Genomic DNA, 20,498 nt, shown 5'->3' with positions numbered 1-20,498 from the left:
TACATAGGCAGCTTCTATTAAAAGTGACAGGAACAACTAATGTATAATCAATAACAAAATGCCTTAGGGTACATTTCCAGATTTGGAGATGGAAGCCAAGGAGCAACAAATGAGATTCCAAGAAAAGTGCTAAACATGATATAGATTGCTTGCAAAAGTACCATCAATACTGACTGAATGACTGCATTGGTACATAGAAGAGAGCAAATACATTGCGTTGGCAAATTTTATTGAGGGTATAATGACGTTAAGGCCTCATTTGTATATCCGTGTTGGAGCAGGCTGAGAGACATCGACCCACTGCCGCCATTCTGAAGATCTGAGTTAAACCTGTTGTATAGGGTGCATTGGGGCGATTGGAAGTATTTTTACCCTTATAGGTAATTAATCTAATGTTTATCCACTATAATGGATTTTCTGTTTCAAATCTTGCACAGCAGAGGGATAATTTAACCCCTGTTTTGCTTTTTTATGTACATCCATTCTTTACAGTGTGGTTTGTCAGTAGTTGGGTCTGAGTAGAGGAGGACGTGAGGAGGATGTCACCACAAGCAAATCACACAGCCTTGCGTATCTCACATGCTTAATTATAGGTGTCCGTGTAGATCAATGCTCTGCCGTGCAGATACCTAACATTAGTAATAATACCCTGAAAACAACTACACGGATCAGTTACAAGTGGACTCTATAAATGCTCAAAAGGGTAAATATATGTAAGGATATGTAATTACGTTAAAGCAACCCAAAAAATAGGCTACACTCCTGTATCTGTGTTAAATATGGGGTGATTCTAATCACTGATAATTGGTGGCATTGCACTCTTTATTTTTAAAGTAACATAACTTAGTGATTTACTCAATAACACATGCATCAAGAAACAATGAAAGACTTTTAAAATGCGTTTATTTTATTATTTTAGTCTGTAATAAAAATATTCAAAAACAGACTGATTTCTTTCAAGTTGATCGAAAATAATAAAAAGTGCAAAATAACATAATCAATGGCGTGCGGTAGAAGCTTAACATTTAGGAAGGGTCCAGGTGGCAGATGAACATGCAGCACAGCTTGTTATGTATACGGCTCATGCTAATAAAACTAATTCCTTTACATATGATCTCAAGAGATGGTGTTAAGAATTAGCTTCCCATGTGATGTGCCTACGTTGCTATGATACTTGTGAAGATTTAAAGATCCGGGCTTTTTTTCCCATGCAAAACATGTGAAACTAACACAAAAATATGTAATTAGTTTACAGCTTAAGAGATCTGCTAATATCTATATATTACCTACATGCTGGATCGTTGATGAGAACTTTCCCCGGAGCTGGTGCAGAGATGCTCAATGCATTCACTGCGTTAGCTTAATGAACACGAGCGCATCTGGAGTTTCAATTTATGCTATTACTGCAACACTGTAGGTAATAATTTACTGTTTAGAATGATTACCAGCATGATATTTGCGTAATGAAATTAAAGAGCCAAAACATCCAGAACATTTGCAATTATTTGAAAAGGAAATTGCATATATTTAAAGTTGCATTTAATTTTTAAATGTAGTTAACCCCTTAAGGACAATGGGCGGTCCCTAAACCCATTGAAAACAATGCATTTTGAGCCCGTACATGTACGGGCTTTGTCATTAAGGGGTTAAATGTAGTTAGAAATAGTAAAAAATAAAAATAAAAATTCCCCCAATCGCAATAGAGCAAATCCAGTATAAATTCTAATTAATTTTAAACAATTCTGTTCAAAAATGAATTCCAAACAGAAATGATCCCCTGACATTTTTTTTTTTTAAAGACCAAGTAATAAATAATAATTGACATACCTCTATATTTAATATCGCAACAACTGTTTGGGTTTGAAGTTAATTTTATTGAAGTTGCTTTGCAATGGAAAATATATTAAAATTAATAGGGCTAATGACAGTGGGTTGTTAAAATTAATTACGTTGCCATTTTCTCTCCTTTTGGTTTACAAGGCATGGTCTTGGTAGTGAATTTCCTGCGCACCTGCTCCTGCTGTGGACTAAGTGATATGGCGTCTACACATCCAGAAAATTGTAGTATCAAATCACTCCACCAACTGTGCAGAACCACTATCATCAAATCCCCGCTGAGAGCAGTTTCCCTTCAAATCCCTGGAGGATGTTATTCTTTTTTTTTCTCCCCCTTCCTTCTGTTTAAAGCTTGAACTTTGACCCAACCCGTTCTGTTGGTTACCATCACATTATGCCATATAGGTTATCTAGTAATGGCTCATCCTCGCTAAGTGTACATACCCACGGGCTCATTAGCAGGTCAAGAATTCACTAGCCTGGGGGTTTGTTTGGGTGTCATTTTCAGTCTTTTGCCTTAAAATCAGCATACGCTGCCCTGTTGCATGATTTCCGTAACCCATTCAAATTTTGGTATATATTATATTTAAGTTTCGGCATTAAAAAAAACCCAATACTTTTAACATTTAAACATCACTGAAAAGTTAACTATCCAGGTGATCATTTTCACTTAAAATATCAAGACTGCAAAATCTTTGTATGATTACATGATATAAATAGTTTGATTTCTGTGTTTTTGGTAACAAAATATAATAATATCATTGTTACTTTGCGTATCTGACAAAGACTGTAGTCAGCATATTATTATTTTATTATTTTATTTATTTTTGTTTTGAAAAGTGAGTGAACGTTTGGTTCGGAAAATGATCATAATGTCCGCACTGTAGTTATTAACCGTATAATATATGTTCTAGAATTAACTATATGCAATGTTAGTTTTTTTGTGATGATCGGATTGAAGTAGATGATCATTAGGTCACCAGGAGGCTGAAACCGAAGTTGACCCAGGGTCTTCTGTATAGATGCAGTCACGTCACTCACCCTATGCCTTGCTCACACTGCGAAAGGCTGTGCTTAGACCTTTGTTAAGACAGTGAAGAGAAAGCACATTTTTACTTAATTATGCTTACGGTGCTTCATATGATACATATGATGTCATAATAACTGCAACACTATTCATTCAAATCCTGTTTTTGCCATATTTCTGGTTTAAAAAGCAAAAAACAATGGGTTGGATTCAATGCTGGGGGCAGATCTATCACAAGTAATTGGATAACAATCATTCCATAATCTGTTATGAAAAAAAAATGAGATACAACACCGATGCGTTTTATCTCGGTTAATAAATTTGCAGCAATAAATCTGCTTTTATCTTCTTTTTTTGTTCATGATATGTACAGCGATTCAGTTACCTGTTATTAATTGAGTTATCACTGGCATTGAATCCAGCCCATTATTTTTATTTATAATATCCTTTTTATATAGTAAGTTTGAACAAGACTTTTGGTGTTCTTTCAGAATCCTCAGTTTAGTATTGAAGCACAAGCACACCTGTCACTGAAAAGAAATTACATGGTTTCATAATTAAGAGGGACAAATGTTGCCTCTACATCATGGTTGGTAATTTGCTGGAAAATGCGGTTTAGGTTCAGCTGTGTCGGAAGTTTGTAGATGTATTTGTGTAACCTCAGTGTACTGATTTAAGTTAAGCTATGCTCAGACTTTGGCTGATAATGTCCTAGGTTAAAGACCGTGTGTTATCCCGGGCCGTACGTTCTCTGGCTACTCAGACAGGATTGCAGTCCGGTAGCTAATATAAGAGAAAAACACCAAGTCGCAAGAGGTCAGCAGACAGCCACAACAGAAGCTGACCCTGCATCCTGTATAGATTGAGAGTCAAGCCACTGAGAGTTTGGGCTTTTTTATGCTTTTGCTTATGAATGTGCCTTACACCTGTCTGCCAACCACAAATCTTAGCACATTTATCAGATAGTAAGACAAAATGAGATCTTCCGGTGCCAATTTTCAAATTCACCCGATTTCGCTCACCATTGTCAACCACTTTGTAGGCTACCCCCCCCCACCCTGATATTCATAAATAAGTCTAAAGGTCTGGTGCATGGACACATGGATTTTAGCCATGACGCAGTCAAAGAAATTAATCAATTTTCCACTCCCAGGCTTTTTCTGAAAGGGACCAGGTAGTCCACCGAATGTGCCCCTGCTGCAAATGTGCCCTACGTAACATTGAAAACATTTTTTAATGTATAGGACAAAAAGTATGTACATTACTTAGATTTCATGAGCTATTTATAAGCAAGTAATATTTATGAGATAAGATTTCATGTAAATTGTCAGGAAATAGGTGGAAGGCTTTATTTAACACCAACTGGCAATACAATAAGTGGAATATATTAAAAAGCAAAAAAACTACAATGAAAGCCAAAAAGCTCTATTTATTCACATTATGATAACAATCAATATAGCTAGGAACTGGAAGAATCATTGATCCAATAAGTTGGTTAGAAGTTTTGAACCAAATTGACTATCAATCTAAAATGGAAAAAAAGTTTCTTCCTCGCAATATCTTCATATAAATATGAAACAAGTGACCGATGTGAATGTTAGTGTCAGAGTCTATGTATATTACTGTTTAGTATTGTTTTTGTTACTGACTTCAGACTTGATTTCTGACTTGCAGTACTAAAATCTGTCACATACTATAATTCCTTATGAAATGTATCAATTGTAACTTCATATTTATGAATATATTTTGTATCCTTCTATATGTCTCTATGATCGTCTTTTGTTATTTATAAAATGTAAAAGATAATAAAGAATAAAAAACAAAACCTACATATAAATTTATATTGAACGTTGCTTAGTGATCGAGTGACTTCATTATTTCCATAATTACATCTTCGGTACTTTGTTTTTTATTTGTATGTCGGTTTTAGGCCAATCCTGTAATTACTCCTAAATGTAAGTGTTTTTGTAAGAATGTTTATGCATTGTGTTAATGTTGTCTCATATTTTTATTTTTAGGGTTTCCAAATAGACCCAAATCCCTTAAGATAATTATTAACCCGCAGAGCCATAAAGGAGAGGCCGTTAATGTATACCGCAAGCATGTTGAACCTCTATTCAAGCTTGCTGACATCCAGACTGATGTTACAGGTAAGATTGTTTCAGTAAATAAATTGCATGAATCGAGACAGAAAAGATCGCTAGGCAACAAAGACTAGATGAACTTTCTGTTAATCCCTACGGGCTTTCGGCAGCAGCTTAAAGTACGCTAAATCAGGTTATATAACCAGTTTATTTATATTGTCAGATCCCCTTGTGTGCAGAAAACAGTTTACTTCATTCTTTGCATCAACTTTTAACGTTAACCAAATTATGGAGCAGAACTGCACTTCTGTTTTGAATAAAAATAAAGCAAAACTTTTCCTTGCAACTTTGTAACAGAAAACTTTATAAATATTTGATATTTGAATCATGTTTACAGATACAAATATGTGGATTTTCACTGTTTTTTTTCCATTAATCATTTACAAAGGTTTGAAACCTAGCACATGTCTATCTATAACCTTCCAGCTCTTTCTTTTTTTTTTAAAGAGAAAGAAACTTATACACCTAAAAAAAAAATAATACTTCATATTCAGGGGAAATCTGTAAAATGAGTATCTTCTTCTTGGAAAAAAAACTTTAATATCTACTGGATTCAGTTTCCTTTTATAATGTAGGAACATACGACCACAGGAACAGATTTTTGCAAATGAAATCTGGGAAAATTTAAGATAATTGCATGTAGAATAGTACTTGTCAGCGAAATTCTATTATGCCATTTCAGTTAATATCACATGTATAATACTTATGATTCTGAATTGGATTTCATTAATTAATATTCATCCAAATGCATAATTCTGACAGTTTTGGTTTATAGGGCTAAATAAATATTTTCTGCTGAGATTATTTTTATACAATTGGAGACTTTTGCCTTAAAACAAATGGGAAAAATGGCATAGTTGCTCAATACAGAGGTACAAATATTACCCCTGTCAGGATCGCTGGTAATATGTAGTTATATTTTGTAGATAATAATATCCTAGGTTTAAAGAAATTGACATGAGTTATCCTGATCTAGGTATTCTGCAAGCCAACTACCTAACTTATAAAACATATCAAATTGTATTCTATACTAACAATATTCACTCTTATCCAGCAGTAAAAACTAGTTAAAAAAAAAGAAAATTGGCTATGGTCCACATAATGTTTTCAATCCAGACGTCCACATCACTTGGCCGATTGGACAACATTGATATAAAAAAAGACACTTGGTATTATATTATGCTATATTATATATAATATTAAAATATTTCGTAGTTATGTTAAAAATCTATACTGATTAGAGCATTGATAGTATGCGTATGTGTGTTTTTCACATTTCACATGACCTTATCCTTGCTGTGCTTGGCTGGTTTCTTTTGCTGACTGTGACACCTACTGGTCAGTTTACTTAGACGCATATTTCAAGGAAAAGTGGCAAGTTTAAATTGCTTTTACATTGAATGACACCAATAGTAAATTAAATTATAACTGGTAATTAGAATTCATAACAAAAAACTAATAACAGTGGATGTAGCCGTATTAGCCCAAGAGAAATATTTAGTTGAACGTAGAAAAAGAGGAGATCTCCAGGATCCCAAGTATTTGTGTAGCCCATAAAAGGGTATCAACTTCAAATTTAGAAATAAATACTATTAAATTCAAAGAAAGCCATGGAAATCATCAAAAGGAAGGGAACAGTTAGTGTTTCAGACTCCGATTTCTAAAAGACATTGAAAATATGCTTGTCATCGTTAGACCAGTAGGGCTTTTTAAGGATAAAGAGTTGGGAGTTAGTTAGCTACATGAAATACTTGATAACACCTAGGTACCAAAATTATTTTCAATACATTTCATAAGACTTCTTCTTTAGCTTTCCCAGTAAATGGACACTTAATTTGATTTGTGTTTGGAAGAGTTATCTAAAAAATCTAAAATCTATGTTTCTTGCTTTATCCAATCACTAATTACTAATAAATCTCTGAGGGTGAAAAAATGATGAAATATTTAATGAAGTTATTGACAAATGTGTACTATTTATAATCTTCCATTCATCAGTGGCTTTTATATATATACCAAAAACTAGTATTATCACGCTCTCCAGTAGACTTAAAATAGATTAAAATACACCTATATAATAAAATAATATGTTTGCATTAAAAAATAAACATTCAAAAAAGTAACATTTATCAATTTAGGGGATGCAGCAATAAAAAAACAGTTTTCTAGGACCTTAAGGTTTATAAAGCAGCATGTAACATAAATATATATGTGTAAATTCTACAAAAAGTCTAAACTTGACAAAAGACACCAAAAGCCTTATAGCCAATTCTTGTGCCGCGGTGCAGCCATGAATAGACAGGCATAAAAGATTTCTGTAATCTTGCATATAACTATGCACGTTCTTCCACAAAACACCCATCTGTACGTGTCATGTCAGTCAAGAGAAATGTTTGATGGTTGGATACAGCTGTGTCGTCTCTTCTGGCAAAGCTGCCCTAGAAAATCATAATTGTGGTTATGATGCTGTCTGCCATCTGCAACATGACTTGTCTGCTCTGCGCTGGCATTTCAGATGCTTCCCAAGGCATCGAGCGAGGCAAAAGATGGCAATGCAGAGTGACAGATTCCCTTCCTCTAGAGGGTATATAAATTCTGGTGTGTGGCATGCCACCCTACGTCTTACACTTTGTCACATTCCCACTGGTATTTCACCTTTTCATTTTTGTTTTCCCGATTTATTGTAGTTTGGTGGCAAAAAAAAAGCGTAATGAAATACTATTTTTTCCTTAAAAATCCCTAGCAGTTGTACAAGAAATCTGTATTATGTGAAAAAACTCCAGTTAAGCAGCCAGATTTGACTTTATTGTTTTAAATAATATTTGTTAGATAATGTCTTTTGTAACTTTTCTTTTCATGTTCTTGTTATGTGTTTAAAATAGTGATTTCCTTCTGATTAATGCCAAAGCATTGGTATAAAATGTGTGGTATGGTCTGCCATATGTTCACTGAAAGAAAAAAAAAAAGGTGTTGAAATATACTTTAATATATATATTTTTTTCCATAGTAACTAAGTATGCAGGACATGCCCTTGCATTACTGAAAGAATGTGAACTTCAAGAGTATGACGGGTATGTGTTTTAATAGTTAAAAAAAAAATACTTGCACATTATCTATTATACATTTACACACCAAAAATACAAAACATGTTGTTCCTGTATGAGAAAAATATTCTATTTGTGAAAGAATATAATAGAGTTCGTCCATCCTTATAACTCTACTGAATGAGACTGAAGAAAGAGGTAAGGAAGTTTAGGGGCCACGTAGTTCCTAGGGGTATCAGTTAGGGATGTTGTGGTCACCAAGGGATGTCAGAGGAGAGGTAGTATTAGAGAAAGGATAAAAGCTTTGAGGTGATAAAAGCTAAAAGGTGATTAAGAAAGAGATTAACAGTACAAGAGTATGATATGGAATACCAATGGATGATAATAAGGCATTAGAACCCCAAAGGAGGAAAAAGAAAGCCAAGGAGTGGGCAAAACCGATTGAAAAGTGTATGTTGGAAGAAGTAGTCATCCTATACCAACAAGTGCGTGAGTGAAAGTGTGAGAGAACATTAGAGAGTGAATTTGTTGATCATTAAACGTAATGGATAAGGGAGTGGTTTTTGAGGGAGCAGCATTTAATCCTTGGACCCAGGCAGCACTGTGGGTCTTGGGCCGGCCCAGTCCCATATCATCCTACACATGTACTGCAAAAGAGCGTTTTTGAGGTCAGGCAGTAATGTTGGAGAAGACCTGGCTCACAATCTATGTTCCACATCATCCAAAAGGTGTTCAGATATCAGTGATGTTCTCCAGTGGAGCTTAGCCCATACGGTGTCTCCTGCAAGACAGCAGCAACTTCACCTACCATCAAGATCCAGCTTTAGTTCTTCTTTTGTGAAAGCATAGTGTTTATTGTACTATAGCTTCCAGCCCTAGACATTATGTGTTTCTAAAAAGAGGTTAATTATCAAAAATACCAGTTTCTGCAAATACCCCTCTGATTCTGTTAAGCCATCATCGCCATAACCGGACAGTCAATACTCTGATTAATACATTTTCTCTATCTCTTCAGTCCATGAATGATCACTTGCTAATATAATGTGGTTACAAATGCATTGTTCTAAGCATAGTGTCTCATAATCATGTTTATAAGGGAAAAAAACATTAAATAGTTCTGTTACCATCATTAATCATGCAAAAAATAATCAGTTGCATTATGGTGTTGTGCACATATGTTTACTAGTAATTCCGCTGTGACTTTACTGCTTATTAGACACCAAGCATTGTTATCGTATTGTGCCATATTTGCAAAACTTAAGTTTGTCCTTTCAGCTAAAGTAAACTCTTTTCATTGTTTTGTATTTACATATTGCTGACTACAATTACATGGCTTGGCAATTTCTATGTAAATCACTAAATTAGGTTAACATTTAAACATTTTATAATTAAGTGAATTTACATCTTTGTTAAAATAGAAATATAAGAAATATATACATTTCACTTTTGAATATTTCTTTGGTAAAGTTGATGTAACATTTTTTTTGTATCTTTAATTAAAACAATTTCTATAAAAACATGGTTTACTGTAACTTTTTATGTATTCATTTTATTTTGGCATGAACATGCTGCATTGAAAAATCAATTACCCGTTTGGAAGTCTGAGCCTGTTCCAAGTAAATTGATGGATGAACCACTGGTCGATAGATACCATGATAAAGATGGTTTAGTAAAAAAAAAAAGTCATTCTGGGCAGCAGGAAATATACTAAATCAAAATTATATATTTTGTTATTTTAACGTACACCAAATATATCTTTTGTGACCCACTACTTCTATAACTTTCCAACGATAAACGTATTAAAAATTAAATATGCCACATAATAAATTTAATGAGGATCTGTGAACATCACAGCTTTTAGTATGAATTAATTAAAGAAAACTACTTATACAATCAGCCTTACTCAATGAACAAGAATCAGCAACTTAACATCAGGGAAGAGATAACTAAATGAGGGGGAGTTATTAAGCAGATCCAAAGAACAGGAATTTGTACACATTTCGGTTGGGTCTCTAGCTCATATATCTTGTTTATTTGAATTAATTAATAAACACATTGTAAAATATAAGATTTGGGGAAAAGATAGAACAAATTAAAATAAAGTTAATGTGTAAAGGACCAAACACAATCTTCTCCCTGCTCTTTTGGTTCCATGTAACATGCCTATATTGAAACAGAAGACAGGACATCGTTTGTCTTAAGTGTGTCTACATCATTAATGTCTTTGACCACTACAATGTACTACAGGCTCTTAAAAACTCTATATAATTATTAATGTATGTTTTTTTTTTGTTGCCTTGTACTTAAACATATACACACCAGGTGTCCCTTTTAAAAGGAAAGCACCAGGTATATCACCAAATCCCTTTTCCTCTTTCCTCCTTTGATGTCCCTCTTTCTAGGATCTTAGAATGTTTAGTGAGTATAAGAGTATCAAACTGATCTACATCCCCAAATCACAACCAATAGAGTCGCCCGTACAGACTTTTAAAATCCTGGTGCCGAAACTTGGCCGGGAGAGACCACTGGTCTCCCTGCTGTATCAGTTAAATGTCTGTACAAGCGACTTTATTGGTCGTTCGTACGGACTTTTAACTGTTTCTGGCGACCAATAGAGTTGCTCATACGGATATTTAAACTCCTCGCGCCAGAGCTGCTGCGGTACGCGGTAACCCCGTATTAACCCCTTATACAAAACTGGAAAAAACAAAGAAAAAAACGAACACGAAGAATGTCCACAGGTATTCGCCGAAGAGAAGACAGGAACGGGGGAATATTTGTTGAATACGAACATTTTTTTTTTTTTGCCGAAGACGAGCACAAAGACGAAGACCTCCCTGGTGCCCAAGTCTACGTTTTATTGTTATCAGTTACAGTAAATTATGTTTCTATGGTTTGGACTTTTTTCTTGTCATGCTCCTAACATCTATAGCTACAAACCTATATTTTGTGGAAGAGCAGCATGGAAGCTAGAATGCGTTTATAGTTATATATATAGTTATATAGTGCAGAATGTATAATTGTACAATTTATGTAATTCTTTATTTTTATGTTCCCAAAATGTTCTCCTAGTAGTGATTTGTATTTCACAAATTATTTTACCATTACAAATAAATAATGACAGAAATGAGATGTAAATTATACATCCATATTCATGGCAGTAATTGCTAGCCTTGCATATTAATGGCAATTAACCACAGTTTAAATTTATATATATATATTATTTATTTTTGAGATCTATTATGCATTATGCACGATTAGCAAAATTTAGTGACAGATTATGAACAGTGTTATAGATAAGAAAGTACTACAGCACATGAGCAAATAAATTTGATTTGTCAAGATAGAAATGATTAATCTCTGCTTCTATGTGAATGAGACTTATATATATATATATATCATACATGCAAGCGAGTAAAAGTATGGTTTTAATTTTAGTTCTAGTTCTTTGTTACGAGAGAGTATAACTATAAAGCCGATATGAATGAAATGTTTATAAAACATGTTTTGTGCAGGGTGGTTTGTGTTGGTGGAGATGGATCAGCCAGTGAGGTTGCGCATGGTCTCCTTCTCCGAGCCCAGATGGATGCTGGGAAGAATACAAACTCTAACTTCACACCTGTCAGGGCACCTCTTCCTCTTGGCATTATATCAGCAGGTGAGAAATTGTATCAAGATCTGAACTTTAGCTTACCGTTGCTCAATGTATTCATTTGGGTCTATTCCATTGAGTGCTTGTGAGTTGGCAAGGAAACTTTGCAGCAGCAAATGTACCTTTGTCAGACTCGCAAATACAACTCACAAATTCACTTAAGCTAACTCAAAAAAGTAATTCTTAACACTCACCTGCAAAAGAGTAGATCATTTTGTTGATGTAGGTTGAAAAATAAACAAATTCATTAACCTGCAAGTTACAAAATTACTAAATTCTCCTTGCATCCCTGGCCTGGCCTGACCTGACCATCTGGCTCACTGGGTCAGGAGCTTGCTGCATATTTACTGCATAATCGGTAGCTTGTAGGGCTGCATAATTACCGATACTACAAGTTCGCAAGTTTCATGAGAGGACATTTGAGGTGTCATTAAACTTACATGGCCTCACGGGAAACTTGCAAAATTTAAAGTCTTAGGCCATTGCATGTGTATAAACATGCAACCTCAGTCGACACATCTGATCAGTCATCCTGTTAGTGAATAGAGATCTTTGTCTTCTATTTTTATTCTTTGTCACTCAATTAATTTCCTAGTAATATACTATTTGTAGTATGTTTCTAAATTAACTATTTAAAATTGATTAATATGCATACATATGAACTCTTGTGGTTGACCCTGTTTCTCAGGGTATAGGAGCACATTCAAAGGCTCATAAAATGTAGAGTTGACTTCATATTGTTTATTTGTATGTGAGCATCGAAGTTGATGATTTTTATACATTTGAAATCTTCTTGAATACTAGTGAGCTTTATCTCATACAGTCATGTTAAAAAGAAAGTACACACTCTTTGAATTCCATGGTTTTATATATATATATATATATCAGGGCATAATACAATTCATATGGTCCTTAGCAGGTCTAAAAATTAGGTAGATACAACCTCAGATGACATATTACACCATGTCATTATTTATTCAACAAAAATAAAGCCTAAATGGAGAAGCCATGCGTGAAAAACTAAGTACACCTTTTGATTTAGTAGCTTGTGGAAACACATTAAGCAGCAATAACTTGTTTTCTGTATGACTTTATCAGTCTTTCACATCTTTGAAGAGGAATTAGCCCACTCTTCTTCAACATTGCTTCAGTTCATTGAGGTTTGTGGGCATTTGCTTAAACATAGGTCTCTTCAGGTTCCACTGCATTTCAATCGGAGAGCGTCAGACTAGCTACTACAACCTTGAAATTCTGGTCTGAACTACTAGGTATTGACCTTTCTAATGCCCTTACTCATCTTAGGGATGGGTTCTACACAGCCTTTATTGATATTTTGTTTGTACTGAATATGTGCATATATATATACTATTATATATAAATATTATATAAAGTGTAATCAACATAGATAAAGCATGATAATATGTCTGTTTCAGACATAGTAGCCTTTCTGCAATTTCTATTACAGGTGTCCCAGCTATATGTACGTAATTTGAAATTCCAAATAATAACCTTTCTTTAAATGAATTGCAAAAATAACACATTTTAAAAGGAATTGTTCATAATGCTCATATTTCAGAAAAATCACAAAAGTCTGGCTTAGTTCTTCACAATAATTTTAGACATGCTTCAGTGGCAACTCATTACATCATGTTTATCTCTTTGATGTTGGAGACATTAACATCCTTATGAATATTCATGAAATCTGGCTAATTAAGTTAATTGTTCTACTGAAATGTTTTCACATTTTTATAGCAGCTTTTAGTAAGCAGCATCATTCCTTTATTGCAGAATTCTTATTGTGTGTGTGTGTGTGTGTATATATATGTATGTATGTCTATATATATATATATATATATATATATATATATATATATATATATCCATCTTCGTATTCAAAAGATATTTTGGTTTAATCTATCATAAATAATCAACAATTCTGCAATAAAAAAAATATATGTTGTAATAAATTCACTTTAGAGGGGTTCTTTTGTAGCATAGAGTTAGTTGCCCACCTTATTGAAATTCACAAGACTACTTGATACGTGTTGTTACATAACATCTTTGATTTTTTTAAATATTTGGTTTTTCATTAGCTCTGTGTGTATTTTCTTCCTTTCTCTCTAGGCACTACCAATATTCTAGCATATTCCCTACATGGAATCAGACACCCTGTAACTGCTGCATTGCATATTATCATGGGTCAGTATTATTCACGTATTTATTTGTGGAAATATATTTGCAGCTTTGCGGGTTGTATCCCAGCTCACTTCTTTAAAAACACCGCATTTTACCGTCTGCTGAGGTTAATAATATTTATCCTTCCTCATCATGTTATATTCTCCCCTAATACACTTTTTAATATTATTATTATTATTATTATTATTATTATCATTTATTGTTTTATATAGTGCCATCAAATTCCGTATCAATTCATTAGCCATTTAATAATGCCTCTTTTTCAAATATTCCCTTTGGCAGCCTTCAATAACACATGTTCTTGTTTGAGATCACTTAAAATGTACCTTGGTCCCCTGAGTTTTACTTAAATACTTCTAGAACCAAAGCTCTGCATTCGGCAAATGATTCCACCGTGAAATTTTGCACCTAGGGACCATTTTCCAATAACTGCTAATGGACCTAATTTGCTAAATAATAGCCCAGTGGGCAATCATCCCTTTTACCCAGGATGTCACGGTGCCTCTCTGCATTTGATAGCTTATGTTTGTGTGCCTTATTAAGTTACAAATATACTACGGATACGGGATGTCTAGATAGCGCAAACAGATAGTTGAGCTATAATGCTACCCCCAATATACTGGAGAATGACGGTTTCATATTTAAAGTTATACCTAGCAAGTAAAATATCAGCGTTCTACGTTTGTCCTCCCAATCGTTATACCTATGTATTCAGGCAGTTTATTAGATTGTGGGCAAAGAATGATATATGTGTTAGGTAATCGAGAACTGTTTAAAACAGGCAGCTCTTCAGAGTCCCAAAATTCTTACCCAGCCTTTGGCAATGCCTTCTTGAAAAACAGTTGGAAAGTTTTCTACTACCTACCCCTGTCCCAGTATACCATAAATGGTAAATTATTTTAACCACATATCCTGTTGTTTTGGTATCTGGAATAATGTTGCTTTCCAATCCATGAAGCCAAATATTTTTTTATTAATCTGGAACGTGGTGGACATCCCACCACTTACATAACTAAAGTTCATTATAGTTCTAAAGAAATGTTAATATATAATTATATGATAAGCTATTTTGAAATAAATTGTAATTTGCATATATATATATATCACTATATATATATTCCTTGGTCCTGTAATAAAGTGGCAAGTTTGTATAGTGCCACTCTTATCATATGCACTCACACACACATTTATGGAAGTAAAGGATGTGCAGGGGGGGTTATAAAGTGGCTTTGTTAAGGACAGATTGTTATGTTAAGACCATATTTTAGAGACTTAACCCTTTGTTATCCTGTTTATGATACAAACAGGAATACGAAAAGGAAAAATAATGTTTTTTTTTTGCATTTATTACTTCATTTTCTTGTTATTTTATTTTATTATTTAAAAATTTTAAAAGTTCGGCTATTTTTTTTCTTCTTATCAGGATAGCTTCACTCCCGAGCGCTGGCTGATTCTGTAGGGCTGTTACACTATGGGGACAGTGAAAATGTAACAACAACATTACAATTAACAATATACAATTTGACAATAACGTTAACACTTGGCATACTGCTGCAGAAAGAGAAAAAGGCCCTACTCTTGCAAGTTTAAAATATTTGTACTATGTATTGATATAATTCCAAACTCTTGGAGAACAAGTCATCCATACAATGTATAACAAATCTCATGTATTTTTTTTTATTATTATTTCCTTTCCAGTTTCCTTAAAACCCCATTTGTTGCATGATTTAAAAATTGGTTCTTTTGTGTTTTTGTTTTTAATCTCTTTTTCTTTACAATGCTATGCATTGACTTTTCAGGGAATATCCAACCAGTCGATGTGTGCACTTTTAGCAGTAACAACAAGCTACTTCGCTTTGGCTTCTCGTCTATGTTTGGATTTGGAGGAAAGACCCTTTCTCTTGCAGAAAAGCACCGCTGGATGCCACCCAACCAGAGGAGAGATTTTGCTGTTATTAAGACACTTGCCAACTTAAAGTTAGTTGATATTTATATTGATTATTAACTATATTATACTGCTTCAAAGAAAATCATAATCTTAATGCTCGATTGTAGCTAACATCTGCATGTAACCGGTAACGGTGGAAATGTCTACTTTTCTTTGCAATCCTGTCTCTGAGCTAGGATCGTTACTCATTACTCACCTATATTTGCAATGTTTTCAGTATCTGTTACAAAATTAAAAATGATTGTTCTTTTTTGTTATTTTGTTTACAGACCAGATAATTGTAAATTATCATTCTTGCCTGTAAGGAGCCATCAACTGACACTCTGTGATGATAGCAAGTAAGCTGCTGGTTTTACATGACTTAAAACACATGCAATGGTTAACAGTACAAAGTAATGTCACACCTCTGTGTATAATTTGCACTCTTTCCCATACTTTCCGTAAAGGAGGTTTTGAATTAGACATGATATAAGTAGTAGATTAGATGAGGGAATCCTACAGTGGTATCCATACTGGGCACAAAGCTCCCACACCTTACAATAGTCCCCAACTGTAGCTTATTGATCCACGTCCCTTTTCGTAAGAAGCTACGGATGGAAGTTGTATAAGTGGTACACCTGATGTACTGAAAGGAAGTACAAAATACTGGGGTAATATGACAATATTGGTTAACCACTGCATACCGACAAACAAAGGGGGGGAATTGATGTTAAGCCACAAATATGTTGAGATCACTTTACGAGTTCGTGCTGGGAAGTTCTTCATTTATAACTGGGTTTGTGTTAGTGTGTTATATTTCCATTATTGATGTTTTTGGAAAACAAATGGAATAACTAAGGGGTCGTATTATGAATAGCTTGGAGAAAAGACGAGAAAGAAGAGATGAGATAGAAACATTTAAATACATAAAGGGAGTGCAGGAGGAAAGTATATTTCAAAGCAGGAAAACGTTAGCACAAGAGGTCGTAAATTCAAACTAGAAGGTCTGAAGTAGAGCACTGCATTGGGATGCGGGTCCTGTGGGACCGGCAAAAAACTTGCGGGCGCGGGCAGTTTTGCGGGTGGGAGCGGGCGGTCAGACGCTGTACCTGCGGGTCCCTTACAGTGTCTCTTCTCTTGCTCCGCCCAGGAACAAAGCGGAGTCACGTGATGTGACATCACTTCCCGTGACTCTGCTGTGTTCCTGGGCGGAGCAAGAGAAGAGACGCTGTGAGGGAGCAACTCGAGGGCAGCCTTGAGGGACTGCGCAGGAAATCAGCAGTTCAGGTAAGGAGGTGGGCGTGATTGTCCACATTTGTGGCAGGAGCGGGCACACATTGCGTGAGTGGAACACCGACATTGCGGGAGCGAGCGGGATTGGACAAAAAATCAGCGGGATTAAAAAAAGCAGTCCCGCACAGGGCTCTAGTCTGAAGCTTACATGCAATGTAAGGAACTCTTTTTTTTTTTACTGAGAGGGTGGTAGAAAGATGTAACAACCTCACAGAAGAAGTGATAGTCAATACAGTGAGGGAATTTAAACATACATCAGATAGACATTAAGCTATCCTGAATCTAAGTCTTTACATCAGAAACAATAGGCAGATTAGATGACCCAAATTGTTTTTATCTGCCTTCAAATTCTATGTTTCTATATTTCTTTTAAGAAAAGTGTATGTATGTGGCATTTCATTTAAGAATGCTGCTGATAAATATGTACTAATTAAAATATATGTTTACACACAGAGAGCAAAACAGGAATGAAGACAGATGTGGTGAGTTTGAAACTAAATTAAATCTATTTGCAAGTGCTCTTATGATCTAATTGGAGCCATGCTAAGAATCTGATTAATTCCTTACAGGCAGCAAGGATCAGTGGCAGCGCACCGAGGGTCAGTTGCTGAATGTAAGCGTTATGGCAATCCCTTGCCTTTGTCCCATGGCTCCAAGAGGCTTGGCACCTAATACCAGGTCAGTGGAAGCTTAAAAGAATTAAACTTCCCTACTCTGTCAATTTCATTTTAAGCCCTTCTTAAAGCGTTTCCAGAGATTGGCCACTGACTCGAACCCAGAAAATGGGCAGCACTGCGGTTTAAGGATTATAATCTGTTATTGGATCAGTAAAATTAGGTCAAGTAGTCTAGCTAGAATATTCTAAGTATAATTACTATGATTGTAGTCCTCTAGGATTATGTAAGGCTAAGGTTGTTTGTAATTATGTGCGAGTAGAAACTCAGAAAGAGGTGGAGAAAACCCTGCAGGGCAATTTTGTGACTTTATGCTTCAGATAGGTGCTTTTTAATGGTACTTCTTGATTGTGCAGTGTCCTGTGATTCTACATGTACAATGAGCTTTAAATTACAGTAGTATGACAAGTGAAAAAAAATGTATAAAGTAATAATATATATATATATATATTATAATAGTGTCTCTCTCCTTTTGTCTCATTCCCTCTCAACCTCCTACCAAATTGTGAGTTTACAAATAAAGGGCCCTCTTCTTCTTGTATCAGTACATTGTACATTTCTTTGTTATTGTTTATATTTTACATTTTGATGTTATACTTCATTTTGTATTCTCCTACAGAATCTGCCATTAACTAAACATAATATTTTCCTAACTTTTTGGTTGGATGACTCGTCTGTTTCTGCTGATTTGCACGAAAAACAAAGCCCTTAATAATGGTTTCACCCCTCAGCAAAACCCCACAATGCTGTGTCTCTCAATCCGACAGTCACTAGAATTCTCTCTCTATCTCTCTGTATCTCACTCTATCTCTCTACCTCTCTCTACCTCTCTCTATCGCTCTCTCTCTCTCTCTATCTATCTACCTATCTCTCTATCTCTAGCTATATATCCCTCTCTCTATCTGTGTCTAATTGCTGAGAAGCACCTATAGTTATACTTTTGCATCTATTGTTTATTTAGTAAATTGTCATTTGTCATTCTACTTTAGTTATCTTTTACTCAATTACTCATTTTTGACAACTCAATTTTGCCTTTTATTCTATTACCCAGTTTTGTTTTACTCTCTATAAAATGTCTGTGTGTGCCAAGCAAAGCTTCATCATCTAGGCCTACGTCCAAAGAAAACACAAAACAAACGGAGGAAGGTCACTGTTCTAATTAATTAAACCAAGAGAAATACTTTTTAGAGACAGAATAACATAACTGTTAAATGGACCTATAAGGCTATATGCTGTTGCACATTACACTTAGTCTGTCAGGTCCGGAAAATCCTGATTTTGTTTCTTCACAGTATGTTCACAGGTCAAACGAGGGTTTGTAAGGCACCTGATAATGCCCATTTATGTGATTAAAAAGAAATAACGGAATGGATGGAGAGAGAACATTTTATTAGTATTTAAAGCATATAGAATAAGGAAACAGAGGTATATGATTTGCTAAGAAGAAATAATACACAAGGAATAACAGATGGATAACTCCTCATATTAGAGAACACACATGTACCGGCTTTGACGTCTGCATGCGGTGTTGTGATAAAGTGAGTCATCTTCTCAGAATGCTGTAAATGAGTTCCATTCCAGTATCCTCGCTATGCTTAGGGATATGATATATGGTATCTGACCTGTGTGTTATTTCTGAAACAACAATTGTTTATCCTCTGGGTGCAACAACAGGAAACGTTTAAAATTCCATTGTGGCTTTTGATGTAACAAGCAAACTAAAACACATTTCCATTATGAACAGCACAAAAAAAACCTCCACAACTGTTTATATCCGTCAAGCTTAAAAAAGGGGTAAAAGAATTCAGGAGTCAAGGAGTCAGATGATTGTCTAGTACAGGGGTAGGCAATCTTCGGCTCTCTAGATGTTGTGAACTGAATTTCCCTTGATGCTTTGCCAGCAATATGACTGTAAGGGCATTATGGGAGATGTAGTCCACAACATCAAGAGAGCCGAAGATTGCCTACCCCTGGTCTAGTCGATAGCAGAACTAGAACACATACATAACTAATATGCAGCTGCCTGAAAACTTTATATTGTGCAAAAACTAAAAAAGATTTAAAAAAAAGAAAATGTATTTGTAATCTGGTACTAGTAATACATTTGGAGGGGATTGCCCTATAAATATCTTAAAATAGGCACCATTATATAATACCTGAATGCTAAAATATCTGCCACACATTTTATGTACGTTTCTAGCCCATTCTTAATATCTTAATAATGCTCTTTATGTATGTGGATATTTTTTTCTTTAGGCTAAATGATGGCACCATGGCACTTATTGTTGTAAGAAATACTTCAAGACAAGAATTTGTGAGACATTTGAAACGATATGCCACTGAGAAAAACCAGGTAGGGATTTTAATATTAGCGTCACACCAATTGGTGAAATGGTTAACATGATTTCCACCCGGTATGACATCACACCTTTCACCTGAACCCCTCATTTCCTGATGTTACCCCTGTTTTCCACCCGGTATGACATCACACCTTTCACCTGAACAAGCAAAAACTAGTTTGTTTTAATCCCTCTATCATTCCATGCATCACGCTTGCTACTTAGCTTTATTCCTGAAAGTTCCAGATATCTAACTTCAGGGATACAAAAGAGGAATATCCTTACATAATGTGTTTGGCAAGTAAAGTCTAATCCATTCTTGTTTTAAAGCTAAATTCTAAATGTGTTCTTGTTCAGTTAATAAATATT

General features: G+C 34.8%; 1 protein-coding gene across 1 annotated transcript in view; it reads left to right on the top strand.

The window, feature by feature from the left end:
• CERKL (ceramide kinase like) overlaps positions 1–20,498 on the top strand; it is a 47,546-nt gene that overhangs the window by 25,534 nt on the left and 1,514 nt on the right. The window contains exons 3-11 of the mRNA XM_053471945.1: positions 4,882–5,013; positions 8,012–8,075; positions 11,564–11,706; positions 13,825–13,899; positions 15,696–15,873; positions 16,114–16,182; positions 17,570–17,598; positions 17,686–17,794; positions 20,047–20,143. Coding sequence (XP_053327920.1) covers positions 4,882–5,013; positions 8,012–8,075; positions 11,564–11,706; positions 13,825–13,899; positions 15,696–15,873; positions 16,114–16,182; positions 17,570–17,598; positions 17,686–17,794; positions 20,047–20,143 — 896 coding nt within the window. The remainder of the gene's footprint in view (positions 1–4,881; positions 5,014–8,011; positions 8,076–11,563; positions 11,707–13,824; positions 13,900–15,695; positions 15,874–16,113; positions 16,183–17,569; positions 17,599–17,685; positions 17,795–20,046; positions 20,144–20,498) is intronic.

This window comes from Spea bombifrons, chromosome 7, assembly GCF_027358695.1.
Source record: "Spea bombifrons isolate aSpeBom1 chromosome 7, aSpeBom1.2.pri, whole genome shotgun sequence".
NCBI classification, from domain to species: Eukaryota; Metazoa; Chordata; class Amphibia; order Anura; family Pelobatidae; genus Spea; species Spea bombifrons.
The sequence above is the reverse complement of the archived record's forward strand: the minus strand, read 5'-3'. Positions and strand labels throughout refer to the sequence as shown.